Raw genomic sequence first — 24,698 nt, forward strand, 5'->3', positions numbered from 1 at the left:
GTAAAAATAAATAAATAAATAAAAAATAAACATAAAAAAAAAAAAGAAAAGAAAAGTTTCCAACCATTATTACGAACAAAAAAGATTAATTATAACTCTCCATAAAGATGTTGACTTTAACTATTTTTAAAGTGTTTTTAAAAACATCAATTTTTTAAAATATAACTAAAATTATTTTTAATGTCAAAACAAAAACTCTTTTGACAAGTTAAGCTTACCTTCCTTGCAAGATATGTTCTCAAATTTTATTATTTGTGGGCCCAAACCTTTCGATAGCGAAACTCAAAATATTTTTAAAATTCATTTAATTAATTATCTTGATGGTAGCATGCACTTCATTTACACCACACAAAATTATGAATTAGACAAGAGCCTAACTTGCATCAACATAGGTAAGGCTACAAAACTCGTAGATGACTTTCAATGAATGTATATGCCTCTAGAATACTTCTCTCTTTAAGTCCTAATGCATAATTGATGAGTTTGGAGAATTTTTCCACAACTATCTTGTAAATTCTGCTTCTTTTTCAATGCATACTTTCACATTTTTTCTATGGCATGCGTCAACATAGATGTGGTCCAAAAGGGATCAATCTTGATAATCACTAGCACATAATTGATGTGTGATATCATGATACCATTATTTTACCACTTCTTCATAAAAGGTAAGGTCATTTTTAAAATAAGAATTATTAAAGCATCCTATGCATTCTATTATATTATAAACTAAATCAATATTGCTTTAAGTTATTTAAGAATTCCTCATGAATAGGCAATTAATTAAACCAAAAGGCATGATGACTTCCTTCCACATGTCTTTACCTTATTGTATATTTATTTTAATAAATAAATAAATAAATTTAGAGGACACACAATCCAGCTACTTTTCTTAGCATCATCACCTCAAATTATTATTATTAATAATCTTAACGAACTTGTATGGCATAGCAAAGAAAACAGCTTAATTTTTTTAAGTATTAAAGTATAATTATTGAGGCGAAGAAAACAATGCCATGGTTATGGAACTGTTCAGATATTAAAAAAATTGGAAAGGGTCACCTACCCTTATGGTAGAAAGACATTATTGTAACACATAACAACAAGTACAAAGCAAAAATTCCAACTAAAAGGAGAAGAAAATACTAAACGTGTCCACGTGACCAGGGCACTAGAATTTTTTTTTGTCTCATAATTAGCTTTAATCAAAAGCAAACGTCATTGTCGCCAGACAAATATATGTATATTATTGCACTAATTTTTTTGCTAAGCATGATTTATTGACAAAGCAGACCCATTGGTTCCTCCCCCATATGCAACACAAATTTTCTAGTGACGGCCGACTCTATCTTGATTATTATTTTTATTATTATAGCTATTTTGTTTTTTTTTTTTTAATTTATTTGAAAATTTGTGTCTCATGTGAGGGTTAAAAGAGGGTGAGCAGTAGGGAGTGGCCATCTCGCCGGCCGTCGCTGTCCGGGGCCAACAGACCGACCAGAAAAGGAAGACGTGGTCCGGCTGACGAGTTGGACCGGACTCTTCTTTTAGCTATAACAGTGCTGAGCTGGCAGACATGGAGGCCGAACCTGTCCGGTCTCTTTTGGGCAATGGTGACGTGTCGGGGCCCACGTGTCCCCTCATCACCCTTCACGCTGCGCCCACAATATATTTCTTATGTCCAGGGGGTCCGCTTTGCAGAATGCTCCGTCCAAGTCCGTCCAAACAACCTCTAAGTGGACTTCTACGTGACGTGGCTCCTTATTGGGTTATTGTTCATATGCTTACGTGGCTTCTCCTATATATTTCGGCTCATCCCCAAGTCTGAACCACACCACACCATTCCTCTCTCTCTTTCTCTTCTGTGTTTGTGGGTATTAGCTTTTGATCATGGCAGTTGATTCCGGTCTGTCGTCTCCTCTTGGCCCTCCTGCATGTGAGAAAGATGCGAAGGCGCTGCAGTTCATAGAGGAGATGACCAGGAATCCTGACCAGGTTCAGGAAAAGATTTTGGCCGAGATTTTGTCACAAAATGGTGAGACTGAGTACCTTCAGAGGTTCAAACTCGCCGGAGCAACCGACCGGGACACCTTCAAATCCAAGGTCCCAGTGGTTACTTATGAGGATCTGCAGCCAGATATTCAGCGTATTGCTAATGGAGATCGCTCTCCAATCTTGTGTTCTCACCCCATCTCTGAGTTCCTTACCAGGTCTGATTCTAGCCTCTGTGGTCTTAATATAAATGTGTGTGTTGTGTGACTGTGTAAGTGAATGTTTTTTGATTGTTGGGGGTTTGAATCTGCAGTTCTGGGACTTCTGCTGGTGAGAGGAAGCTTATGCCAACGATTCATGAAGAGTGGGATCGTCGCCAGAAACTTTACAGCCTTCTCATGCCAGTGATGAACCTGTGAGTATTTCAGGATTTTTGTTTGGTTTTTTGCTGGTGGGTTTAGATGTGTGTGATGATTTTGGTGAAGCCCTATTTGATGCATGATTTTTGTTTGCAATAGTTATGTGCCGGGTCTGGACAAAGGCAAGGGTCTGTACTTCTTGTTTGTGAAGTCGGAGACGAAGACCCCTAGTGGGTTAGTGGCACGTCCGGTGCTGACCGGCTACTACCGTAGCGAGCATTTCAAGAAGAGGCCATATGACCCCTACAATGTTTACACCAGCCCTGACGAGGCCATTCTTTGCGTTGACTCCTTCCAGAGCATGTATGCTCAGATGCTCTGTGGTCTCTTAATGCACAAAGAAGTCCTCCGAGTCGGTGCCGTCTTTGCCTCTGGCCTACTCAGAGCAATCCGGTTCTTGCAGGTCCACTGGCAACAGCTCGCTCATGACATCTCCACTGGAATCTTAAACCCTAAAATCACAGACCCTTCCGTCCGGGAAGGCTTGGCCGGTATTCTGAAGCCTAGCCAAGAGCTCGCTGACTTCATCATCCAGGAGTGCTCAGGAGGAAACTGGGAACGAATTATTACAAGAATTTGGCCCAACACCAAGTATCTGGACGTGATTGTTACGGGCGCTATGGCACAGTACATTCCCACTCTTGATTACTTTAGTGGTGGCATACCACTAGCTTGCACCATGTACGCATCTTCTGAGTGCTACTTTGGTCTCAACCTCAAGCCAATGAGCAAGCCTTCAGAGGTTTCTTACACCATCATGCCAAACATGGGTTACTTCGAGTTCCTCCCACATGACCCATCTGCTCCGCCTCTCTCTCGTGACTCGCCTCCCCGCCTAGTGGATCTTGCGGATGTAGAAGTTGGGAAAGAGTATGAGCTAGTGATCACAACCTACGCAGGGCTGTGTCGTTACAGAGTGGGAGACATCCTCCAAGTCACTGGGTTCCACAACTCAGCCCCACAATTCCAGTTCATTAGGAGAAAGAACGTGTTGCTGAGCATTGACTCAGACAAGACCGACGAGGCGGAGCTGCAAAAGGCAGTGGAGAACGCTTCGTTGCTCCTGCGCGAGTTCAACACCAGCGTGGTGGAGTACACCAGCTTCGCGGACACGAAAACAATCCCAGGACACTATGTTGTTTACTGGGAATTACTGGTGAAGGACCCATCAAACTCACCAACTGACACCGTCCTGAAACAGTGCTGCCTAGCCATGGAAGAGTCACTCAACACAGTCTACAGACAAGGGCGAGTGGCGGACAACTCCATCGGACCACTGGAGATAAGGGTGGTGAAAAGCGGCACATTTGAAGAGCTCATGGACTACGCCATCTCCAGAGGCGCCTCCATCAACCAGTACAAGGTCCCAAGGTGTGTAAACTTCACACCCATCATGGAACTCCTCGATTCCAGAGTCCTCTCAACCTACTTCAGCCCAGCTGCCCCCCACTGGACCCCAGAGCGACGACGTACGGACTGACGGCGGGCTCAAAAAATTGAAGGAAAAAAAAAAACAAAAGGGAAATCTGTCGTCCGCTACCAATACCAAAAAGAAGAAAAGATGGAAAAGAAGGCAAAAAGAAAAAGGCCCTGTGAAAGATCACAATCTCTTCCTCTGTCTCTTTCTCTCTCTTCCCCCCTCCAAACTTCATATTCCCATTTCAGGTGTAGTGTGATATTTAGCTTTTAAAAGTGTCCTTTCGCTTCCTTTTGAAATTTGCAGGGTCTCTGTGCTTTTGTGTCTCTGTGTAGGTTCAAATAATCTGTACGCATGATGGAATTGTCATTGCTGCTTTAATATTTATCAAACCGTATCGTGTCTCTCCATCAACTTTCTTTAAAGTTGAAGAAAAGAACTCCTCCTTTCTTGTTCCTCTCATTCCCTCCCTTGGTTTATGTAAATCCCCTGAAGCTTTAAGGGTGTTATTGTCAATTTCTTCATATATATATCTGCAGGCCTTATGTGCATGGATTTTAGCGCACGTGCAGTATATTCCTTTCCTCTCCCCCTAGGTCTCTTTTTCTTTTTCTTTCTGGTGTTTGTTTGTGAAGAAAATGTTTATTTGTCAACTAGGTGTTTGTCTGGAAGCACATCAGGAATTTATTTGTGGTGGATATGCATGCGTGACTATATTTTTTTGTAGGTGGTTTTTCAGACAATGATAACAGCCTTATCATACCTCTGCCCCTCCTCATACTACTATTTTGGCTTATTCCAATAGATTCTACTAATCAAACACTTATTAAAGATTACACCCATATTTTACAAGTCACATCTGAGCTTCCATCCACCCCCACTCATAATAAAGACATTATTAATTAATCTTTCTCATCAATTTTGATGACTTTCTTTTCTTTTCATGGAACTTTCTGAAATAGTTCTCTCTTTTTCCAATTAATTTGGGTTGAATCTTCAAAAATACCTATGATGGAGCCATCACTCTGCCACCCCCCACTAACATACCCATTATTAATTAATTACACCCTCTCCCATGTCATTATCAATGGTTTGATCAACCTTCAAGGCTTATCCATCCTCATCCGGTGTCTTAAAATTTCATGATCACTATTTTAAAAGGGGAAGTCTTCTTCAAACTAAGGACATAGAACTCAAAATATTGAGTAAGTTTGTCATTTTCTTTCTTGCATGTACACACTGGTAGAGCCAGAAATGCAGGACATAGAACTCAAAATATAAACTTAGATGGTGTTTGTTTTTGTAGTATTTTATTTCTATTAAGTATTAAAAAGTAAAAAAAAAAATCAATATGTTATTTTTTATATTTAGAAAAAGCCACATATTTTAGCTTTTTCTTCTTAGTAAAATGTTTATAATAAGTCATGAAAAAGTAGAAAAATAAATAACCTAAATTCTAAAAATAAATTGCTTTCAGTAAAAAACAAAAAAAAAAAAAAAACAAGAACCACCTTAGTTTATTTTTTCCTAAACGTTTGATTTTTTTTTTTTTTTTTTTTTTTGGGAGGAGAAGGGGATGCATCTACTCCTCAGGGCACATGCTGGCTCCACCAATGCTTGAATGTGTAAATACTCACATATTTTTATGAAACATGTATGATGTTGTTCCAAAAAGATTAGAACAAAAAGACTTACAAGTAATCCTTTTGACTTACTGATCGCTTGATTTTTCGTCGCTTATTATATCAAAACAAAATTTATAACCTAATTCACTATTTTAGAGTAGCTTGTACCCAATCAAAAAGTGGTTTTAGTATAAACTATTGTAGTATAGTGGTTTTTAGGTGTCGTCCATTAGGATGAATTATTCTCAGTAATTAAGGCTTGAATGAAATGATAAAAAATGATTGCAATCAAGTGAAATTGATTTGAAAATTCATGATGAAAAATCAATTTAACTATGGTCTAAAATTGAGAAGAAAAATGAAATATAAAATAAAAGAAAATTAATAGAAAATGAAATTCTCAGAGTTAGGATTTTCTAGAAAACAATTTCCATGGTGAATAGATGTTGAGATCTAAATTTCATCAAGTTAGATTGAAAACCTAAATTTTCATCTAAACCGATTTTTTATTTAACTTTAGATTTAGATCTGATTTCTCTTCAAATTAGGTCATTTAATCTAATATATCAATTCAAATAATATATTTAATTCATTTTAAACTATCTTTTAATGATTCACACAATGCAACTATCCAATCTCATCAAATCTAGATTTAAGAATTTGATGAATTTACCTAGTTTGCATTGTAGTAATCATCCAAAACAATTTGAAGAGAAAAATCCCAAAATTTCAGTTAATCAATCAATTGGATCAAATTACCTTTGTAATTTAACCTCATTTCTCTAATTCACCATAGATCTTGCCTCTAGATCCTCCTTCCTCCGAGAAAAATGAGATTTAGCCACTCATGTTTGGAGATTTGGTCTCACAAGACATGTTTGGCTAGTGAAAAAATGAAAGAAAGTAGAGAATTCTCTAGAGAGAGGAAATCTGGAAAATTCTACAATTAAAAAGTGTCTAGAAGTCTCTTTAATGAGAAAATCAAGTTTCTATTTATAAGCCAAGGTCAAGTGGACACTTGGCATTATCTAAGAGGACTTCTGGAGGCTTCTTCACCAAGAAATCTGGAATTTAGTAATAAAATGCCCGTTTCACACAAGATCCAACAATTTCGCATGATTGTGCAAGGCTCTTTATCAGTATATTCATTCCTCTCTACCCATGATTCATGCATCTACCTTAATTATCTCATACTAGAATCTCAAAAATGCTAGTTGCATCATACCTTAGGGCAAACATCACCATCCATAAGAACTTCACTAGTATTTAACAATGGGCTTATAAATACAGTGTAAAAAAAATAGGTGTGTAGCATTAATTAATTCTTATTATAACTATAGAGCTAGAATCCATTTTTAAAGAAAGGCTAAGGAGGTGTTGTTGGATTTAAGGGTATGGAAACAAATGACTAACCCAAAAGACACAAATAAAGAACATAATTAATAAGAAGAAAAACTTATCGGCTGAGACATGATAAACACTGTCCTTGAAATAGATTCACTCTCCTTGAAGACGAACTCGGTGCACTAGGGTACTAGTGGTCTACTTCCAGGATTCAACAGCTAGATCTCGCCTTGAGTGCACTATGTAAGTGAGATGTGTACAACTCGGGTTTTGAAAAAAATCCTCCAGATAAATGTATGAAAAAAAACTCTCTGAAAAATTGGTATTCACATTTAAAGAGTGAGGGGTAACCTGCTTTTATAGGCCACTAACACAATACCAATGGAAATCTACTTGTAATTAGAACATGACTCAAAGTGGAAGAGGATTCTACTTATAAAATGAATGGGACTCCACTAGCTCAATTCCAATAGGACTCTTCTCAAAAAATATATGACTAATAGAATAGAATAAAATAAAATAAAATAAAAATAATTCCCAATAGGATTCTTCCCAAAAATATAAGACTAATAGAATAAAATAAAATAAAATAAAAATTATTACACTCTTCCTACAATCCCCCACAGAGTGTAAACGTAATTTTAATTTTTTTTTTTTTAGGAAAAAATAATCCAATGCATCAGTACTGGTGCCTAAAGGCTATGAACCAGTCTTAGGAAAAATAAGTATTGAATCACAAAACATTGTGAAAATAAATTTCTATGAACTAGTGTTTCTTGATATAACTCAAGGGACTTTTATCCACATTGGTTTTCTCAACTTCACTATGAGCTGTACAAAATGGGTTGGCACAAATAGGTCATGCGCCTTGCTCGGATATTCATGAGAACTCTAGAAAACCTGCCTAAGTTCTCATAGGAAGCGGTCCCACCTCCACTCTCATATAGGTGAATCCATCAAGTATGTTCTGCATTTAAACATACCATCCATAAGGAATATGGTATTCATTAAGAGTAAACACTCAACCTTAGTCAATGCAGAATACACTCTATTTACACCATAGGAATAGACTCTCATACAATTAGAGTTGATAGAGCACCTCAAGTCAACAAGTGATTTGTTATTACCCATATGAACTTATTTCATGGAATTTACATTATAATAGGTTGGGTTACCACCACTCTTGACTTCTGTAATAGGCATAAGCCCCATCCCCCTCGATGTTTCTTCCACTAGTTTCTTATTTAGTGGTTTGGTCAAAGAATCGGCCAAATTCAACTTTGACCTCACAAAATCTAGAAATATAACCCCTGTTTCAAGCAGCTGCTGCACAATATTGTGGCGTATATGTATGTTCTTCCCATTAAATATTTTACTCTTAGCCTTAGCAATTGTAGCTTGACTATCACAACGCATAGACACAGACGGGGTTGGTCTCGTCCATAAAGAGATATGTGCTAAGAGGTTTCTAAGTCACTCAGCCTCAGAACTTGTCTTTTCTAAGACAATAAACTCAGTCTCCATAGTAGACCGAGTAATACAAGTTTGCTTGGCAAACTTCCAAGAAACTGTACTTCCACCAAGGATGAAAACATATCTACTAGTGGATTTTATCTCATCTGAATCCGAGATCCAATTTGCATTACTAAATCTTTCAAGGACATTAGGAAATCCATTAAAGCACAAACCATAGTTAATGGTGCCTTTCAAATACTTAAGGACTCTACAAATAGCAGTCTAATGGTCCTGATTAGGACTTTGGGTTACCTACTGCATAAGCAATGTCAGGTCTGGTATAGTTCATTAAGTATATTAGGATCCCTATGATCTGAGCATACTCTATTTGGGCAACACTATGTTCTCTATTTTTCTTCAACTGTGAGTTGGGATCATAAGGGGTTGACATTGGTTTACAATCAAAGTGTTCAAACTTCCTTAGGATCTTTTCAACATAGTGTTCTTGAGAAAGTTTAAGCATATTAGGTGTTCTAGTTATTTTAATTCCTAGAATCACCTCTACCTCTCCTAGGTCTTTCATATCAAACTTAGAACCTAGGAATTTCTTGGTCTCACACACAACCTCTAGGCTAGTTCCAAATATCAACATGTCATCAACATAAAGGCGGATGACTACACATGTGTTATTCTCGTACTTGCTGTAGATACACTTATCAGCATCATTAATGGAATATCCATTAGTTACTAACACATGATCAAACTTGTTGTGCCACTATTTAGGAGCTTGTTTTAACCCATATAGTGATTTAACCAACTTACACACCTTTTTTTCCTTCCTTGGAACTACACAACCCTTAGGTTGTTCCATATAAATTTCATTTTCCAAATCTCCATTCAAGAATACAGTCTTGACATCCATTTGGTGTATCACCAAATTATGAATGGAAACTAGAGCGATCAATATTCTAATTGATGTTATTCTAGTCACAGGGGCAAAGGTGTCAAAGTAATCTACATCATTCCTTTGTTGAAAGCCTTTGACAACTAAACGAGCTTTATACTTCTCTATGGACCCATCTTGTTTTAACTTTCTTTTGAAGATCGACTTACAACCAATAGTCTTTGCACCATGAGGTAAATCTACTAACTCCCATGTATGGTTATACATAATTGATTTGATTTCACTATTAATGGCCTCCTTCCAAAATGGTGCATCTGGAGAAGTTATAACTTCTTTTAGGATCTAAGGTCCTCATCTATTAGGAAGGTGTAGAAACCATCTCCAAGGTTTGTTTCTTTCCTATCTCTTTTACTCCTTCTAGGTACAAATTTAGAAGGTTCAATAGATTTGTCTCTACTTGTTTTCTGAACTTGTTGTTCACCATTTAGTTTCATAAGAAAGATGTTTTCAAAGAAACTTGCATTCTTTGTTTCTATTATAGTATTGACATCTATAAGACTGTTTTCTGACTTAGTAACAGGAAACCTATATGTCGCACTATTCTTAGCATAGCAAATGAACAATGCATCAAAGGTTTTAGGACCTAGTTTTTCGTTTTTTAGGTTCAGGGAGAAGAACATTAGCTAAACACCCCCACACTTTCAGGTATGCTATATTAGGTGCATAACCCTTCCACAACTCATAAGGAGTTTTACCGGTTTTCTTGTAAGGTATTCTATTTTGAATATGACATGCGGATAGGATAACTTCCCCCTACAAGTTCAATGGTGTTCCTGAACTTACCAACATTGCATTCATAATTTCTTTTAAGGTCTTATTTTTACTTTCTACTACTCCATTAGACTCAGGGGAATAAGGAGGAGGAGTTTCGTGAATGATCCCATGATCTTCACAAAAAGAATTAAAGGGGTTGGACTCATACTCTTCTCCCCTATCAGTTCTAAGCTTTTTAATTTTCTTACTTAGTTGATTTTCCACTTCATTTTTATACTTGATGAAAGCATCTCTTGCTTAATCTTTGTTTCTCAAAAGATATACCATTGTATACCTTGAGTAGTCATCTATGAAAGTCATGTAGAATCGTTTACCACCTCTAGTCATTATATTTTTTAGGTCTCCTAAGTCACTAAGTATTAAACTTAGTAGATCTAATTCCCTTTCAATTTATTTGCAAGATTTCTTGTGGTTTTAGATTCTACACAAAATTCACATTTTCCATGGTTTTCTAAGGACAATTTAGGGATTAAACTCAATTCAACCATTTTCTTCATATATGAAAAGTTCACATATCCTAGTCTACCATGCCAAATATCACAAGAATCAACTATGTAAGCAAAAAAAGAAGATGCATTATTATTGATAATATCATAAACATTCAACATAAATAAACTCTTATTACAATAGCTCTTCCCCACAAATGCATCATTCTTGGTTAAAACAATTTTATCAGAGTCAAACAAGATCCTCACTCCTGTTTTTCCAAGTAGAGATACTGCCACCAAGTTCCAGCAGATATTTAACACATGAAGAATATCACTAAGGGCAAGCACTTTTCTAGAGGTTAGCTTGCAGAGAACTTTCCATTTGCCAATCATTGGAGTAGATCTAGAATCACCCATGAACACTTGTTCATCTCCTTCCTTTATAGTGGTATAGGAAGTAAATGCACTTCTATTTCCACAGATGTGCTTGGTAGCCCCAGAGTCTACCACCTAATTCTTCATATTAGTGACCATGCTCACCTTAGAGGAGATTACTGTTGTGATCACCTCTGTCTCTGCTAGATTTGCCTTTGAATTGGACTTCTCAGTTCTCTTCCTATGGTGATATTGAGTTGCATGGTGTCCAAACTTGCTACAGACAAAGCAATTACTCTGTTTTTTAATAGTTGAGTTCTGGACCTTGTTTGATGCATTAAGCTTGGTCCTAGAGGTTTTGTTTCTTAAACCTATTGTTTTTGGGTTTAGGTTTTTCTTCAACTACATTAGCCTTAGAAGACAATTCCTTAGCTTTCTCAACATTGTCCCTATTTTGGTTTTGTTCCTCAATCCTAATATGGATTATGACATCCTCTAAGGACATTTGTTTCCTTTTATGTTTCATGTTATTTTTGTAGTCTTTACAAGACTTTGGAAAAGTCTTTACTAAATAACCAGCCACAAAAGGTTTGAGTAATTTAATGTTTTCAATAGCTAAGTCATTAATCAACAAGTGGTAGTCATGGATTTAAAATGATACATCTCTATCCTTGGTCATTTGGAAATTTCTAAAATTCACTATGGCATATTTTTGAGTTCTTGCATCTTCCAAAATATATTTTTTATTCATTGCATCCCAAATTTCTTTTGCAACTTTAAATTGACAATAAATATAAAAAAGTTCATTAGAAAGGGTACTCAAAATAGCATGCCTAACTTGTTTATTTCCAGTTTCCCAGGTTGGTAACAAATGGGAACCATCTTCTGGTTTTGGGGTAGTCAAAATGTGTCCCAAGTTCACTACATCAATTGCAGAGAAAACCTTTTACTGTCATCTCTTAAAGAATGTCCCATTAAAGGGATCGATTTTAGAGGTGTCAGGATGGGTGTGAACTAGAGAAGCTTCCATTTGGGTTTATTTCAAGATTGTTGGATTTAAGGGTATGGAAACAAATGACTAGCCCAAAAGACACAAACAAATAACATAATTAATAAGAAGAAAAACTTATCGGTTAAGGCGTGATAAACACTGTCCTTGAAATAGATTTACCCTCCTCGAAGACGAACTCAGTGCACTAGGGTACCAGTGGTCTACCTCCAGGATTCAACAGTCAGATCTCGCATTGAGTGCACTCTGTAAGCGAGATGTGTACAACTAGGGTTTTGAAAAAATTCCTCCAGATAGATGTATGAAAAGACTCTATGAAAAATTGGTATTCGTAATTAGAGAGTGAGGAGTGACCTGCTTTTATAGGCCACTAACACAGTCTCGATGAGAATCTGCTTGTAATCAGAACATGACTCAAAGTGGAAGATGATTCTACTTATAAAAGGAATGAGACTCCACTAGCACAATCCCAATAAGACTTTTCCCAAAAATATAAGACTAATAAAATAAAATAAAATAAAATAAAAATTATTTACACTCTTCCTTCCTTCAAGTGTAACATGTGGGTGCAAGTAATTGCAAATATAAAAGTGCTAATAATCTTCAAGGCTATGATTGGTACATGAGAATAAGAATAAAAATAAATATTTTATTTCCAATCTTGTCCCTCTTGAATTGAAAAGAATTTGGTGATTTTGCATTCTTGTATTTAATTGTATTCAGGCATATGAAAATAAATATATTTTTATTTTTATTTCAACGCTTAGTAACAACAAAAATGATAATGGAAAAAAAAAAATTGATACCCGCACACATAATTTAAAATAATTTTTTATTTTCACTTTAGAATAGCATCTTTTTCATTTTTTATTTTTTATTTTTGCTAAATAATAAGACTAAGAAAAAAAAATTCATTTAATAAATAAAAATTAATCATAAAAAATCATACAAATATAACAAAAATAAAGAGTAAAAAAGGGTAATTTTAATATGTTTGAATTGAATCAAAATATCTCCCAAAAAAGATCAGTTAAAATTTCATCTTTAGAATCGTTTTTTATTCCAATTTCATTGTTATTTGTATTATATGATGAAAGGAATGAGATATTCATTCTTACTCTGCCTCCGAAGGCTAAGAAACCATGGAAAAGAATCTATTACACGAAGGTGGAGATTGAAAGACTATTAGCTTTATATAAACATATATTCAAGAGTGCGCGCGGCCACATATCAGAAAGAGAGAGGATGCGTGTATATGTTCATGAGTGCGCTCGGCCACATATCAAAAAGAGAGAGGATGCATGTATTGATGATTATATATAGATGGAAAATAACTGTGAAAGCTACAGAAAAATGTCAATGCCTTCATGAGAGAGACACCAAAGGAAAAGTTTGAAGCAAGACAGAAAAATTTACAGATACAAAGTGGGGTCATTTGTTTTTGAACAAGGAATGTAGAAGAAAATCATTGAAAAGCATGTCTAGCTGCTGGTTCAGTGCATGGTATCTTCAATCCAAGCTTACCAAAAGTCTCCCCCCACAAAAGCATGAAAGGAGAGACATCCACTAAGTTTTCTTTTAACTGAAACAACGACAAGGAGACACACCAATGTAAAGGGGTGTTTTATGTTGCAGAAAAAGTGAAAAGCAGCAGATTAAGATGTTAAATCTGCTTCTATAATTGACTGCAAGCTCAGCCCAGCCACCCAATTTTGTGTCTGTTGTATCTGGCCCCTGAATTCATTCAACCTGCTGGCCAGTTAAAGGAGCCCAGTGACCACCCTCATTCATTATTAAGGTTAAATATAATTGTTTAAGACAAATCATTTCAATCTCTTGTTGACATCCAAACTGATAAAGCAAAAGGTTCAATGAATTCAAGCCCATATTTGTCATCTTGAACAAGGAAATTTGTCCAAGACGCCTTATTGATCTTTTTATATCAGGCTCAGAACTCAGTCTCTGGGGTGTCTTGTTGCCTGAAAGGAAGCTTGTCCGCTTGGCCCTGCATGGCCATCGGGACCACCACGCCCTGCCATAATATTTGTTTTGTTAGCATGATTCATTTGAGGCCAAGAATTGGTTCCTTATGAAATTAACTGCGGTAAAGCCTATAAATTAATCTTTCATAAATTAATAATCTTACTCAAATAATAAAATCCTCTAATGTCAAATCCATGTACTATAATAAGCTTTCTAAATGTATAAGATGATAATATTTTTAGAAATCTTTAGAACCCGAGGAAGTATATATAAATTCATAATTGATATATATATATAACCTTTGATAACTTTTATTTTTATATTTCTCTCTTGGAATCATCAATACTTAAAACATCTTTATTTTTTATTTTTTAGGCTATATTTGGTTCCCATAAAAAAAATTTTGACAAAAAGAAAATAGGAAAGAAAAAGTAGAAGGAAAGAAAACAAAAAATAGATTTAAAATTAATAAATTATTTTTATATATTAAATCTTCAAATTCATTTAACTTATTTTTATTTGATATAAAGATTAAATAATTTAAAAATATATAAATTTCTAAATAATTTTAATTATATTTGATTTTTTGATTTTTTTTTTTTTTCAGAAGATAACCAAACATAAAAAAACAATTTTTTAGTAACATTTTTTATTTCCTTAATGCTTTTTGGGAACTAATATAACCATAAAGAATTAAATTTTAACACACATATCTTCTTTTTAGAGTTAATAATTATCTTTTATTTTTTTAGAATCTTTTCAATTCTATATATTTTTTTTTTACCATATTTATTATTTTTAGATTCATAAGTTATGCATATACAAGTTCCATATAGCATAAACATAATATTCTTTATAAATTTATAAATATTTATTTACCAAAAAATTAGTAACTCTGTTAAAATAATAATTTTTGTTCATCTCAAAAATATTATTTTATATAGGTTTAGCCATAATAATTAGATCCAAGGGTTGTTAGATAACAAGAATAGAGACTACCCCTACAACCGAAAAATTGAGGACAAGAAATGACACCGAGTGATGGTATACAAGCATGACTAAGTACCTGGTGGATCGTGTTGAGCCCCCGTAGGTGCGTTCCCAATAGTCAATCCGGGAAGAGGGAGCCCCATTCGACGCGCCAGTTCAAGATAATAGCTGCGGACCTCATTACCTTCATTAGTCAGTGGATGAGCAACAAGGTTTCTGTCCTCAAGAAGGAACAATGGGGCTTGTGGAAGAATACCGTTCAGATATTGTTGCTGATTTCTGCTAGAGAAAGGGCACACAAATGAGCTGATGTGTTATACTGCAAATGTAGATGTGTTGGAACTTGGAATGGCAGAAGATAGATAGATAGATATATATACCTCGTGGGAGAAGGCCCATTAGAATCAACAAAGTTCAGCATGGAGGTTTGAGGAACAGTACTCTTGGAGTTGATATTGTAGATTGAACTACCCCCCACAGTGGTTGCATTGGCGCTTATTACTCCACCACCTCCTGCAACTGCACTGGCACGCGAAGTATTAGCATGACCTCCCCCAGTGAGTAGTCCAACATCGGGTGCCTGTGATTGACCTCCCCCAGTCAGCATCTCAGCATTTGGGACATGAACAGGTTTTTCCTAATCACCAAGCCAAGGGAAAATAAGAAGGAAACTCTTTAACATCTCTTCGTCTCTATAGAAATCAAATCTTAGCAAGAAATGAGCGCCACAGTAAGCTTTCGGTTCCAGAAAGACTTTGGTTTTTAATTGATGCCTGCTCTAAGAATTGCCATTTTTACACCATGTAACTGTTCTTTTTATTGCCTTCTGGCCAGGAGAGATCAATAATCTTGACGACAGCCAAAGAGGCCTTAAAATATATAGCAAAAACTTTATATCAGTTTAATTAATTTCTTCTGAGATGAGTTTCTGATGTTAGGGTAACAATTAGACTGTCCTAAGTTTAAACTTGTCTGCCATCAGAACATTACATAATGGCTTCTACATACCAGTAAAGGTGCTGCCAGATAATTTTTTTCGGGCTGAGGCCCCCGGTGATTTGCTTCCAGAGCTTGCTGCAAGATTATAAATGACGTAAGAATGTTTAGAATAAAATTAAAACAAAAAATAAGAATCAGAAATGGTGGCTAATTAATGTAGGTCTTGCCTTCTGCATCTGGATTTGGTTCATGGTTTGCTTCAAGAATTCTTCATATGCCTCCATCTCACTCACAGTCTTGATATAGCTCGGTATTTCTTCATAGTACCTGCAAAAGACGTACATCAAAATTTTTACAGTTTGTGAGGGAAACTTTCAGTTACAAGAGTTTTGTCAGGTGATATATTAAGGCAATAGCGTCCATACTTCAATTGTGTGATAACTTCTTCAAACTGATTACCAACCGTGTTCATATCCCTTTGAATTTCCTGCAATCCAACCAGATAATTTCAGTAATCTCCATAATTCAACAAACCAAACTCCGAATACCTTCTTTCTTCGTTACCTCCATTTGAGCATCCACGAACATTTCATTGCCCCTATGTATGTCACAAGAAAAATTGAACCAACAAAACCAAACAAGTCACTTAACCAACACTAAAATCAAATCAGACTGAATAAGCTAGAGAGAAAAAGAAGGAAATGATACATTTTCCGATGATTATGCATGTTTCTGTCACGCCTTATCGCATCAATAAGCCTCCGGAGTGACTGCACGTAAATATTTCATAAGAAAATGATGAAAAGTGAAAACAACACACGTTAGAATTAGTGTTACTAGCTAAGCTAGGATCAGTACTTTACCTCATGATCTTCCAGCCTTTACAAGTCCATGCATCGTACGTAGGTGGAAGAACATTTATACAAGAATTTTTGTATCAGAATCAGCGTAATAAAATAGGGTTATATATACATAAATAATATAAATTCTAACATCATAGGATAAATTATATATACCCTCCTTCTTGATACTCAGGGAGATTGATGTAGTGTGCAAATATTTGATCAAACCTACAAAACCATCATAGACTTAGATTTGAAGAGTAAGTATATAATTTATTTTGTAATAACATAAAAAAGAATATATATTTTTTTTTCTTCTGCTTTTTTTACTTTTCTTTTTTCTTTCTAAAGGGTAACCCTAATTTTTCAAAAATTAAAAAACATTCCTAGTTCGAAAGTAATAGTAAAAAATGTTAAGTTTTTAAGGTTATTTTTAGCTTCTGGAAAGTATTAAAGAAAGAAAAAAAATGTTAAGAAAAACGATTTTCTTATATTTGATTTTATCATGAAAAATATGAAAGAAAGTCAAATATAATTAAAATTAATATGAAATCTATATATTTTTAAAATTGTTTAATCTTTATAAAATTAAGTTATATAAGTTTAATGTGTTTGAAATAGTATATAAGAATAATTTATTGATTTTAAATATATTTTTATTTCCTCTCTATTTTATTTCTTTTACACTTTCCCTCAAATTTTCTGGTAACCAAACATAGTCTAAATACATAAAAATGAAGAATATCATCACTTAAGAATATAATGAAATTTTAGTTAAGTACAATAATAAAACATTTAAAAGAGAGCTATAACTTGCCTATGGGGTTAAGACTTATGTTTTAATCTTTAATTTTCTTAACTAGAAAGTGGGGTTTAATTCAAGCAAGAAGTTCATCAAATCCTTGCCCTGGGGTTTTAGAAAATAAGATTTTTATTTAAATAGATTATGCTTAGATCTTAAGTGTTTTTTTTCATTTAATTCTAAATAAAACTTAAAACTAAATGGTATTTAATAGTGGTAAATATTAAATTCTTTGTTTTTATAATATTTTATTTCTATTAAATATTAAAAAGTAAATGAAAAATCAATAAGTTACTTTTTCCATTTAGAAAAAACTAAATGTTTTTATATTTTTCTATTCAATAAAAAATTTATAGTAAATCATGAAAAAATAGAAAAATAAACAATTTAAATCTGAAAGCATATCACTTCAGCTAAAAGCTAAAAAAATAACCACCTTCTTACCCTTAGACTAATTGTTGTTCCAAAAAGAAAATAATGACTAACAAGACCTAGATCTTAATATGTAAAATTGAAAAATGGAAGGGCATAATATGGACAATTTTTTTTCCATTATATAGATGGTAGAGGTTAGCACAAAACCCCATTTCTTGACAAAATTTTTCATTAAAACAACCATAGTAATCATTATCTAAATTTCAAATATTTGGACAAAATTTTATGTTGAAATAACTGCACAACCAATAACATATCTGGATTTGAAAACCTAAATTCCTAAAGATACAATGTAACCTTTCTCATTCACCACTTTAAAAATGACATTTTTTGGATTCTATTAAATTAGATCTTTTAGATCTTTGATTAGAAGTGGTTTTTACCAAGCCTTCTTTTATATATGAATTTTTATTTTTCCGCATGAAAATAAAAAATATAAAAAAAATATAGATATATGATTTACATAGAATCATGATAACAAGTTTAGCATATCATTCGAAAGAATTTACCTTTTTTTCCCACCAAAAATTGTAGGTTTTCCCGATGGAGAAAACGCGAGCAGGGCAACTTCAATGTCACACAACGTAGAAATTTCATAGGCCTTTTTTAAGAGTCCATTTCTTCGTTTAGCAAATGTAACTTGCCGAACTGCTTTATTCTCAATTTTCTTGATTTCTACTCTTTGTCTTCCCATGTCTCTCTCCCTCTAATTTTATTTTCTAATTTTATTTTCAAAGAACTTGCTTTTCTTTCTTGATGGGTTTCTTTGAAAAATACTCTTAAAAAGCTATTAATACTAAGAACAATTAAATTTGTAAATAATTTAAAAAGTATAACATTTATTTTGGTGAGTGTTGTTTTGGAAATAATGTTAAAACAATTAAATGTAAAATCTTTTAAAAAATGAAGAACTTATTCTCTTTCTCATTAGTGAATTAGAGATGTCTTGCTCACAGTTTTCTAAATTAATATCACAATCAAGTATCAATAAAGCATAATCACTTAATGAAATAAGCTAATACCCTCAACAACTTATTTTGATTTCTTCATCATAAGTATAATTTTTTCAATCATAGGCAGGCAGAATTAAATTTGTTAGAAGAACAAAAAGCATGTAAGAGCTTCATATTAGAAGCCAAATCAATCACTCAATACTGGATAATACAAAGGCATTTTTCCAAAATTAGCTACTTTTTATCCCTTGAAAGAGCATTTATTGTTATTCAAAGGAAAAATCATATCTGGATTTTTGAGAATCACATCAAAACTGCTTACAAATTGATAGTGCCACCATTAGGGTTCATTAAGAGGATAACCACACTTGATATTGTGGCTCCATACATAGTTAAGAAATTCTATGATTCTTTTTTAAATTTTAATTTTTGGATTATAATTAATGATAATATTTAACTTTTTCTAATTATTGCACCACTATTAAGTTCTTTCCTATTGTGTGGAAATTACGTAAATTAATATTTTGCTCACATTTTTATAAATTATTATAGAGTAATAGACCTTTTTTTCTTGGATTTTTTACATTAATGTTTTCTTAATATACTATTCCATATCATGGTAAGTACAGCTATCTGTTTGTATTTCCTCATAGAGAGAGATTGAAAATATGAAAAATATTTAAAATTGTATTTTATATTTGAATTCTTTAATAAAATTTTATTTTTAAAAATAATTGAGACTTATTATTAAAAATAATTCTTAAAATTTTTTTTTAAGAATTATTTTTGAAAATATTATTAGTTTCTTATAGGAGTGCAACGTGGACAGGTTGGTCTAACCTAACCCGAGCCTACCCTGATATTTAGGTAAGTTTGGACAATCATTTTAATATCCGGATTGGGTTTGAGTTAGGTTTTTTCAACCTAAATTCAATTTGAAAATTATTTTTTAAAAATAATTGAAACTTCTTATTAAAAATTATTCTTAAAATTGTTTTGTAAGAATTATTTTTGAAAATATTGTTAGTTTCTTTTAGGAGTGCAACGTGGACGGGTTGGTCTAACCTAACCCGAGCCTACTCTGATATTTGGGGTAGGTTTGGACAATCATTTTTAATATCCGGATTGGACTTGAGTTAGGTTTTTTCAACTTAAAATTTTATTTTTAAAAATAATTGAGACTTATTATTAAAAATTATTCTTAAAATCATTTTTTAAGAATTATTTTTGAAAATATTGCTACTTTCTTATAAGAGTGCAACGTCGTTGGTCTAACCTAAGTCGAGCCTACCGATATTTGGGTAGGTTTGGACAATCATTTTTAATGTCCAAATTGGGCTTAAGTTAGGTTTTTTTTCATCTTAAATTCAATTTGGATTAGACTTAGATCAAGATTCAAACAACCAATCTAACCCAAATTCAATTTATATTTTTATAATATTTATAATACATATTATCTTATCTAATAATATTCCTTTTTTATATTTTTAAGAAAAAAATATTAAATTATATTATACCATACATTTTTCATTTTTTTAATATATATATATATATATGCAGTTTATTTTTTGTTATTATCTTAAAATTCTTTCCTATTTATTATTAAATTTTCATATAAATAAATAAATAAATAATAAAAAAAATATTATAAATGAATTTTGAATTATATAACTCAATTAATTTGAACTCAACTTGAACTTAAAAAAAAATGATATTAGGTTGCACTTAGCCTCAGGTTAGAGGTCAAGTAGGGTTAATTTTAAGTTTATTGTTTCTTAATTCACATTGATTTTAGGTTAGTCATCAATCCGAAACATTATACAAAAAGTCATTGGACAAATACTTTACGATTATGGTTATTGACAAAGAAATCCCTTAGAAATAATTACATAAATGCTCCAATTATAAGTAATTATACAAATACTTTTCCAATTATAATTAATTACATAAATACCCCTCACCAAGACCAAAAGATGTTGACAGAAGTATTCCATTGTTTGAAATGTGGAGTGTATTTTTACCGATATTTCGGGAAATTTCCCTATTTTTCAATGAGTGGTCAACGCAATCAGCTGTTTCGGCGAAATAACAATTATCGAAGGGGGTTAATTATCAGTTTCAGCAATTATCGAAAATTTCCCTATTTTTCGATGAGTAGTCAACGCGATCAACTGTTTTCGGTGAGTGGTGAACACGATCGGGTGAAGCAAGGTCAGCCATACGCGATCAGCTAAAGCAAGGCTCAGCTTCATTTTTAGTCATTGCAACCGAGGAGTTTCAAAAGGCTTGGCTTCTATGGGACCAACTTCTTATTTGTAAATATATGTTCGTTAAAGTTTATTATTAAAAAAAAATTATAATTATTTTATTTTAAATTTTATTTAATTGATTAATAAAAATATAAAAAAACCAATATTATAATTTACTGAACAAGTTTTTTTTATATTATTTATGTGATAATTAAATATAAAAAATATATAAATATTAAAATATCATATATACATCATAAGTTATTTTACATTATTGAATGCATTTGAATAAAATAAATTATAGTTTTAATATTCAATATATCATCATTTATCTCACTAATCATATTTTAAAAAATTATTATAACTTCACTTTTAAATTTTTATATTTATCCTTTTAATTTTGAATGTCTTTATTTTAAAATACTAAAAATATACATTTATTAAAAAATCCTAAAACATAAAAAAAAAATATTAAAGTTCTAATATTTTATAAATTAGAATGAATATAAAGATAAATAATAAATTATATATTAAGACCGATATATCATTGTTTACTAATATTTTTTTCTTTAACTATACATATGTCTTATATTTACAAAATAACTTTAACACTTGTATTTTTACTTATTTTATTATTTTTTAGAGTTTTTTCAAATATTTTTATCAATTTTGAATAATTTTCACCTTACTGATATTTTTATCAAAATATCCATTAATATTTTTTATATGTTTAATATATTCGTAAAATTCAAATATCGATATATTTATATTTACCGATATTTCGAACTATATTTATTTCAAATCTGATGCAACAAGCAACAAGAAGTACCACACAACTTCCAAAAGTCATCAAAATAAATCATCACATTTGGGAAAAACTTTTTCTTACAAAAATCTTGTCCAAAGATGCTTTATACCATTCAATACAAACTTTCAAATGTAAACTTACAAGGCACATTAATATTTTCACAGTTAGATGGAGAGCAACTTGCAAATACAAGTTCCTACTTCAATACTGAGTCAACTTCTATTTTCATGTCCCTTAGAATTTCCTGCAACCCAATTAGAGTATTAATAATAATTATCTCTATGACCAGTAGACAAAGCAAACCCTGATAACCAATTTGCTTCAGTACCTCCAACTGACCATCTATCTGCATGTATTTCAATGCCTCTGTACATGGCACAGCCCACAAGAACAATTAAACCCACAAACCAAAGAAGTTATTGAAAAGGAGGAAAGCATACTTTATTTGCTAATGATATAGTAGTACATATTTCTCTGGCTGTAATAATGAAGCTTCTGGAGTGAACTGCAAGTAAATATTCAGAAGAAACCACGAGTGGAAACAGTATCAAAATAAGTTTTAAGTGGAAAGTTGGGTGTTTAAGTTAGTTCAAAAGTTAAAAGCTAGAAAAAATTTTGATTTTTCCACTCATTACAATTTCATTGAAAGGTCAATCAATTTTTTCCAATCCAAAAAATGAGTATTAGTGGATGATTTTCATGTTGTATAAAAAGTCACACACTTAACTAATTCCGATCAACTCAAACGTAATACAAGTAATAATCGGATTAAAAATATGAATCTTATAGAATCTAATTATTAAATAAACAACACTCAGATAATTTATTTAATAATTACATTTTATTTAATATTCAAATCGAGTGAGGTCTTATTTAAGTTAAAAACGATTAACCTTTATAGTTTTTTAATTTATTCAAAATTGAATTTTAAATTAATAAAATATAAGTAAATAAGTTATGATCATAATTAAATTAATTAACATAATTATTAAATAATTTAATTCAAACCAAATTAGTATTATGAAGGTTGAAAAATCTATATATTAAACAAGTAACACATAATCTAAGTCCAATAAAAATGTGTCACACTCAAATCATATTAATAAACGGTATAAAAAAAAGTGTTAGACTCGATAAATTTAGTAAACCGTATAAAAAAATATGTCGGACCTGAATCATATCAAAAACCAATGTTAAAAAAATCTCATTAAAAATGTTTTATTACATCATAAAAAATTGTATTTAAAAAAAATGCATGAACAAGATTTAAATAAATCAGTGCATAAGGGCCCAAAAAGGTTAAAAAGGGACCATGCTTTCGTTGGAGTAGATGGACTTTGTTATTTGTATAGACCTTCTAGTCTTTAGAATAATTGGATTCCCACCAGCCCAATTGTCCAGCGGCCTTTTTTTTAATTCTTTTTGGGCTTTGCCCAAAAAGGTAGTTACAATCGCAAAACAAAAAATTGAAAACAAAATGTCACACCCAGCTTGACTGATGAGTTTTGATGGTAGCTGCTTTTGGTGATACTAAAGCAGCTACTTCCACAATTTAACTTGTTCGGAAATTTATGTCCTTAGAGTAATTTATGCTTAAATTTAACAAAATTTAAAAATATTCCAGCAATTTGTGACTTTAATAATTCAAGTATCAAAATTTAATACACCATGAATTCTATAGTCATTGGACAAATTAACAGAATATTTTATAGAAATTTTTGTAACGACCCAACCCGTGTAGATGTTGTTCAATTTGGATCCTCTTAATCTTGTACAAGTGAGAAAGTTTATGATATTACAAACTTTGTAAATGCATTTTAAAACCATTTATGGTATCACACATTGGATAAGGGTATATATGTTTGAACTCTTCTTAACCTTATAAAAACATTTTAAGGCTTTTTTTAGGTTTAAAATATATAATATATATACGGTTTGGTATGTATTATTACAAATAGTATCAGAATTTATTTTTTAACTCGATGTGAGGGTTTATTTGACCCCATGAGGGGTGTCTATCTATTTAACCCACTAATTTTGTAAGACACAATGATGACGCTGTGTTTACATAAAAGGTGTTTGTGATATCTTAAATTAGATGGGGAAGAAAGTTTTTGATACTATATATGTATAAGCTCATTTTAATCTTATAAACATGTTTTAAGCTGTAAGAATCTCTTTGGATTCAGAGCAGACAATATCTATATGATCGGGTATGAGTCGTTACAATTTTAAGAGACTCTTTTAATTTAAAAATGCGTTTTTGAAAAATAAAAAATAAAAAAAAATAGGTGTTTGAAAAAAATTATAAAACTCTTTTAAAAATCGAAAAAAAAAATTTACTTATATAGTATTAAAAAATCATTTATAATATTTAAAAAAAAAACAGTTACAAATGATTCTTCTAAAAATAGTTCTAGAAAATACATTTAGAACGTAGTGATTTTAAGAAATGTTTTCAAAATTTATAATACTTAGAAATTTTTTTATCATTCAAGTGTTAAAAATATTAAAAAGGTTTTTTAGAATCACTCTTAAATATGATCTCTTAGTAAAATGAATGTGTTACACTCTATAACTTTTTTCCATTATTTACTTTTGCCTTTCATAGTTCTCTCCAAGTGGAACAAAAAATAAAATAAATAAATAAAATAGGATTAAAAAGAAAGTAAATAAAACAAAATATATGGCTGTCTAGTAGAGTGGACCACGTTCTTTTCATATCTAAAAATAATTAAAAACATGTGCAGGTCTTATAAGAAGTGGAAACCTAACATTCAATGGTTGTAAGGAATGAAAGGTTTGGAATTCAGTTACCCGCCAAGGCAGCTGGTCAGCTGAATTTGAAGGACCAACAACTACCAGTCTTCTCTTATCGTCCTACTTACTTCCCTTCCT

General features: G+C 32.2%; 2 protein-coding genes across 2 annotated transcripts; one reads left to right on the top strand and one right to left on the bottom strand.

Moving 5' to 3' along the window:
• The first annotated feature begins 1,845 nt into the window (after window positions 1-1,845).
• LOC117919355 (probable indole-3-acetic acid-amido synthetase GH3.1) lies at window positions 1,846-4,385 on the top strand. The gene is made up of 3 exons (XM_034836536.1): window positions 1,846-2,207; window positions 2,303-2,404; window positions 2,508-4,385. Exons 1-3 carry the CDS (start codon window positions 1,888-1,890, stop codon window positions 3,886-3,888), a joined length of 1,803 nt encoding a protein of 600 aa, XP_034692427.1. The 5' UTR covers window positions 1,846-1,887; the 3' UTR covers window positions 3,889-4,385.
• A 9,369-nt stretch (window positions 4,386-13,754) lies between these two features.
• LOC117917295 (agamous-like MADS-box protein AGL28) lies at window positions 13,755-18,484 on the bottom strand. Its single transcript, XM_034833518.1, has 8 exons — window positions 18,300-18,484; window positions 16,276-16,309; window positions 16,137-16,198; window positions 15,939-16,038; window positions 15,781-15,846; window positions 15,153-15,409; window positions 14,849-15,051; window positions 13,755-13,831 (listed from the first exon to the last, which is right to left on the bottom strand). Exons 1-8 carry the CDS (start codon window positions 18,482-18,484, stop codon window positions 13,755-13,757), a joined length of 984 nt encoding a protein of 327 aa, XP_034689409.1.
• Between the last annotated feature and the right edge of the window lie 6,214 nt (window positions 18,485-24,698).

The sequence above is a fragment of the Vitis riparia genome, chromosome 7 (assembly GCF_004353265.1).
Source record: "Vitis riparia cultivar Riparia Gloire de Montpellier isolate 1030 chromosome 7, EGFV_Vit.rip_1.0, whole genome shotgun sequence".
Taxonomy (NCBI): Eukaryota; Viridiplantae; Streptophyta; class Magnoliopsida; order Vitales; family Vitaceae; genus Vitis; species Vitis riparia.

What these genes read in the sequence shown, in the direction of transcription:
- LOC117919355 (XM_034836536.1), top strand. Translation starts at nt 1,888, where the DNA reads ATGGCAGTTGATTCCGGTCTGTCGTCTCCTCTTGGCCCTCCTGCATGT. An exon ending in ATCTCTGAGTTCCTTACCAG is followed by an intron (nt 2,208 to 2,302) that starts GTCTGATTCTAG and finishes TTGAATCTGCAG; the next exon opens with TTCTGGGACTTCTGCTGGTG. An exon ending in CTCATGCCAGTGATGAACCT is followed by an intron (nt 2,405 to 2,507) that starts GTGAGTATTTCA and finishes TGTTTGCAATAG; the next exon opens with TTATGTGCCGGGTCTGGACA.
- LOC117917295 (XM_034833518.1), bottom strand. Translation starts at nt 18,484, where the DNA reads ATGGGAAGACAAAGAGTAGAAATCAAGAAAATTGAGAATAAAGCAGTT. An exon ending in TCGTGGATGCTCAAATGGAG is followed by an intron (nt 16,199 to 16,275) that starts GTAACGAAGAAA and finishes GTTGGATTGCAG; the next exon opens with GAAATTCAAAGGGATATGAA. An exon ending in GAAGTTATCACACAATTGAA is followed by an intron (nt 16,039 to 16,136) that starts GTATGGACGCTA and finishes CGTCTTTTGCAG; the next exon opens with GTACTATGAAGAAATACCGA.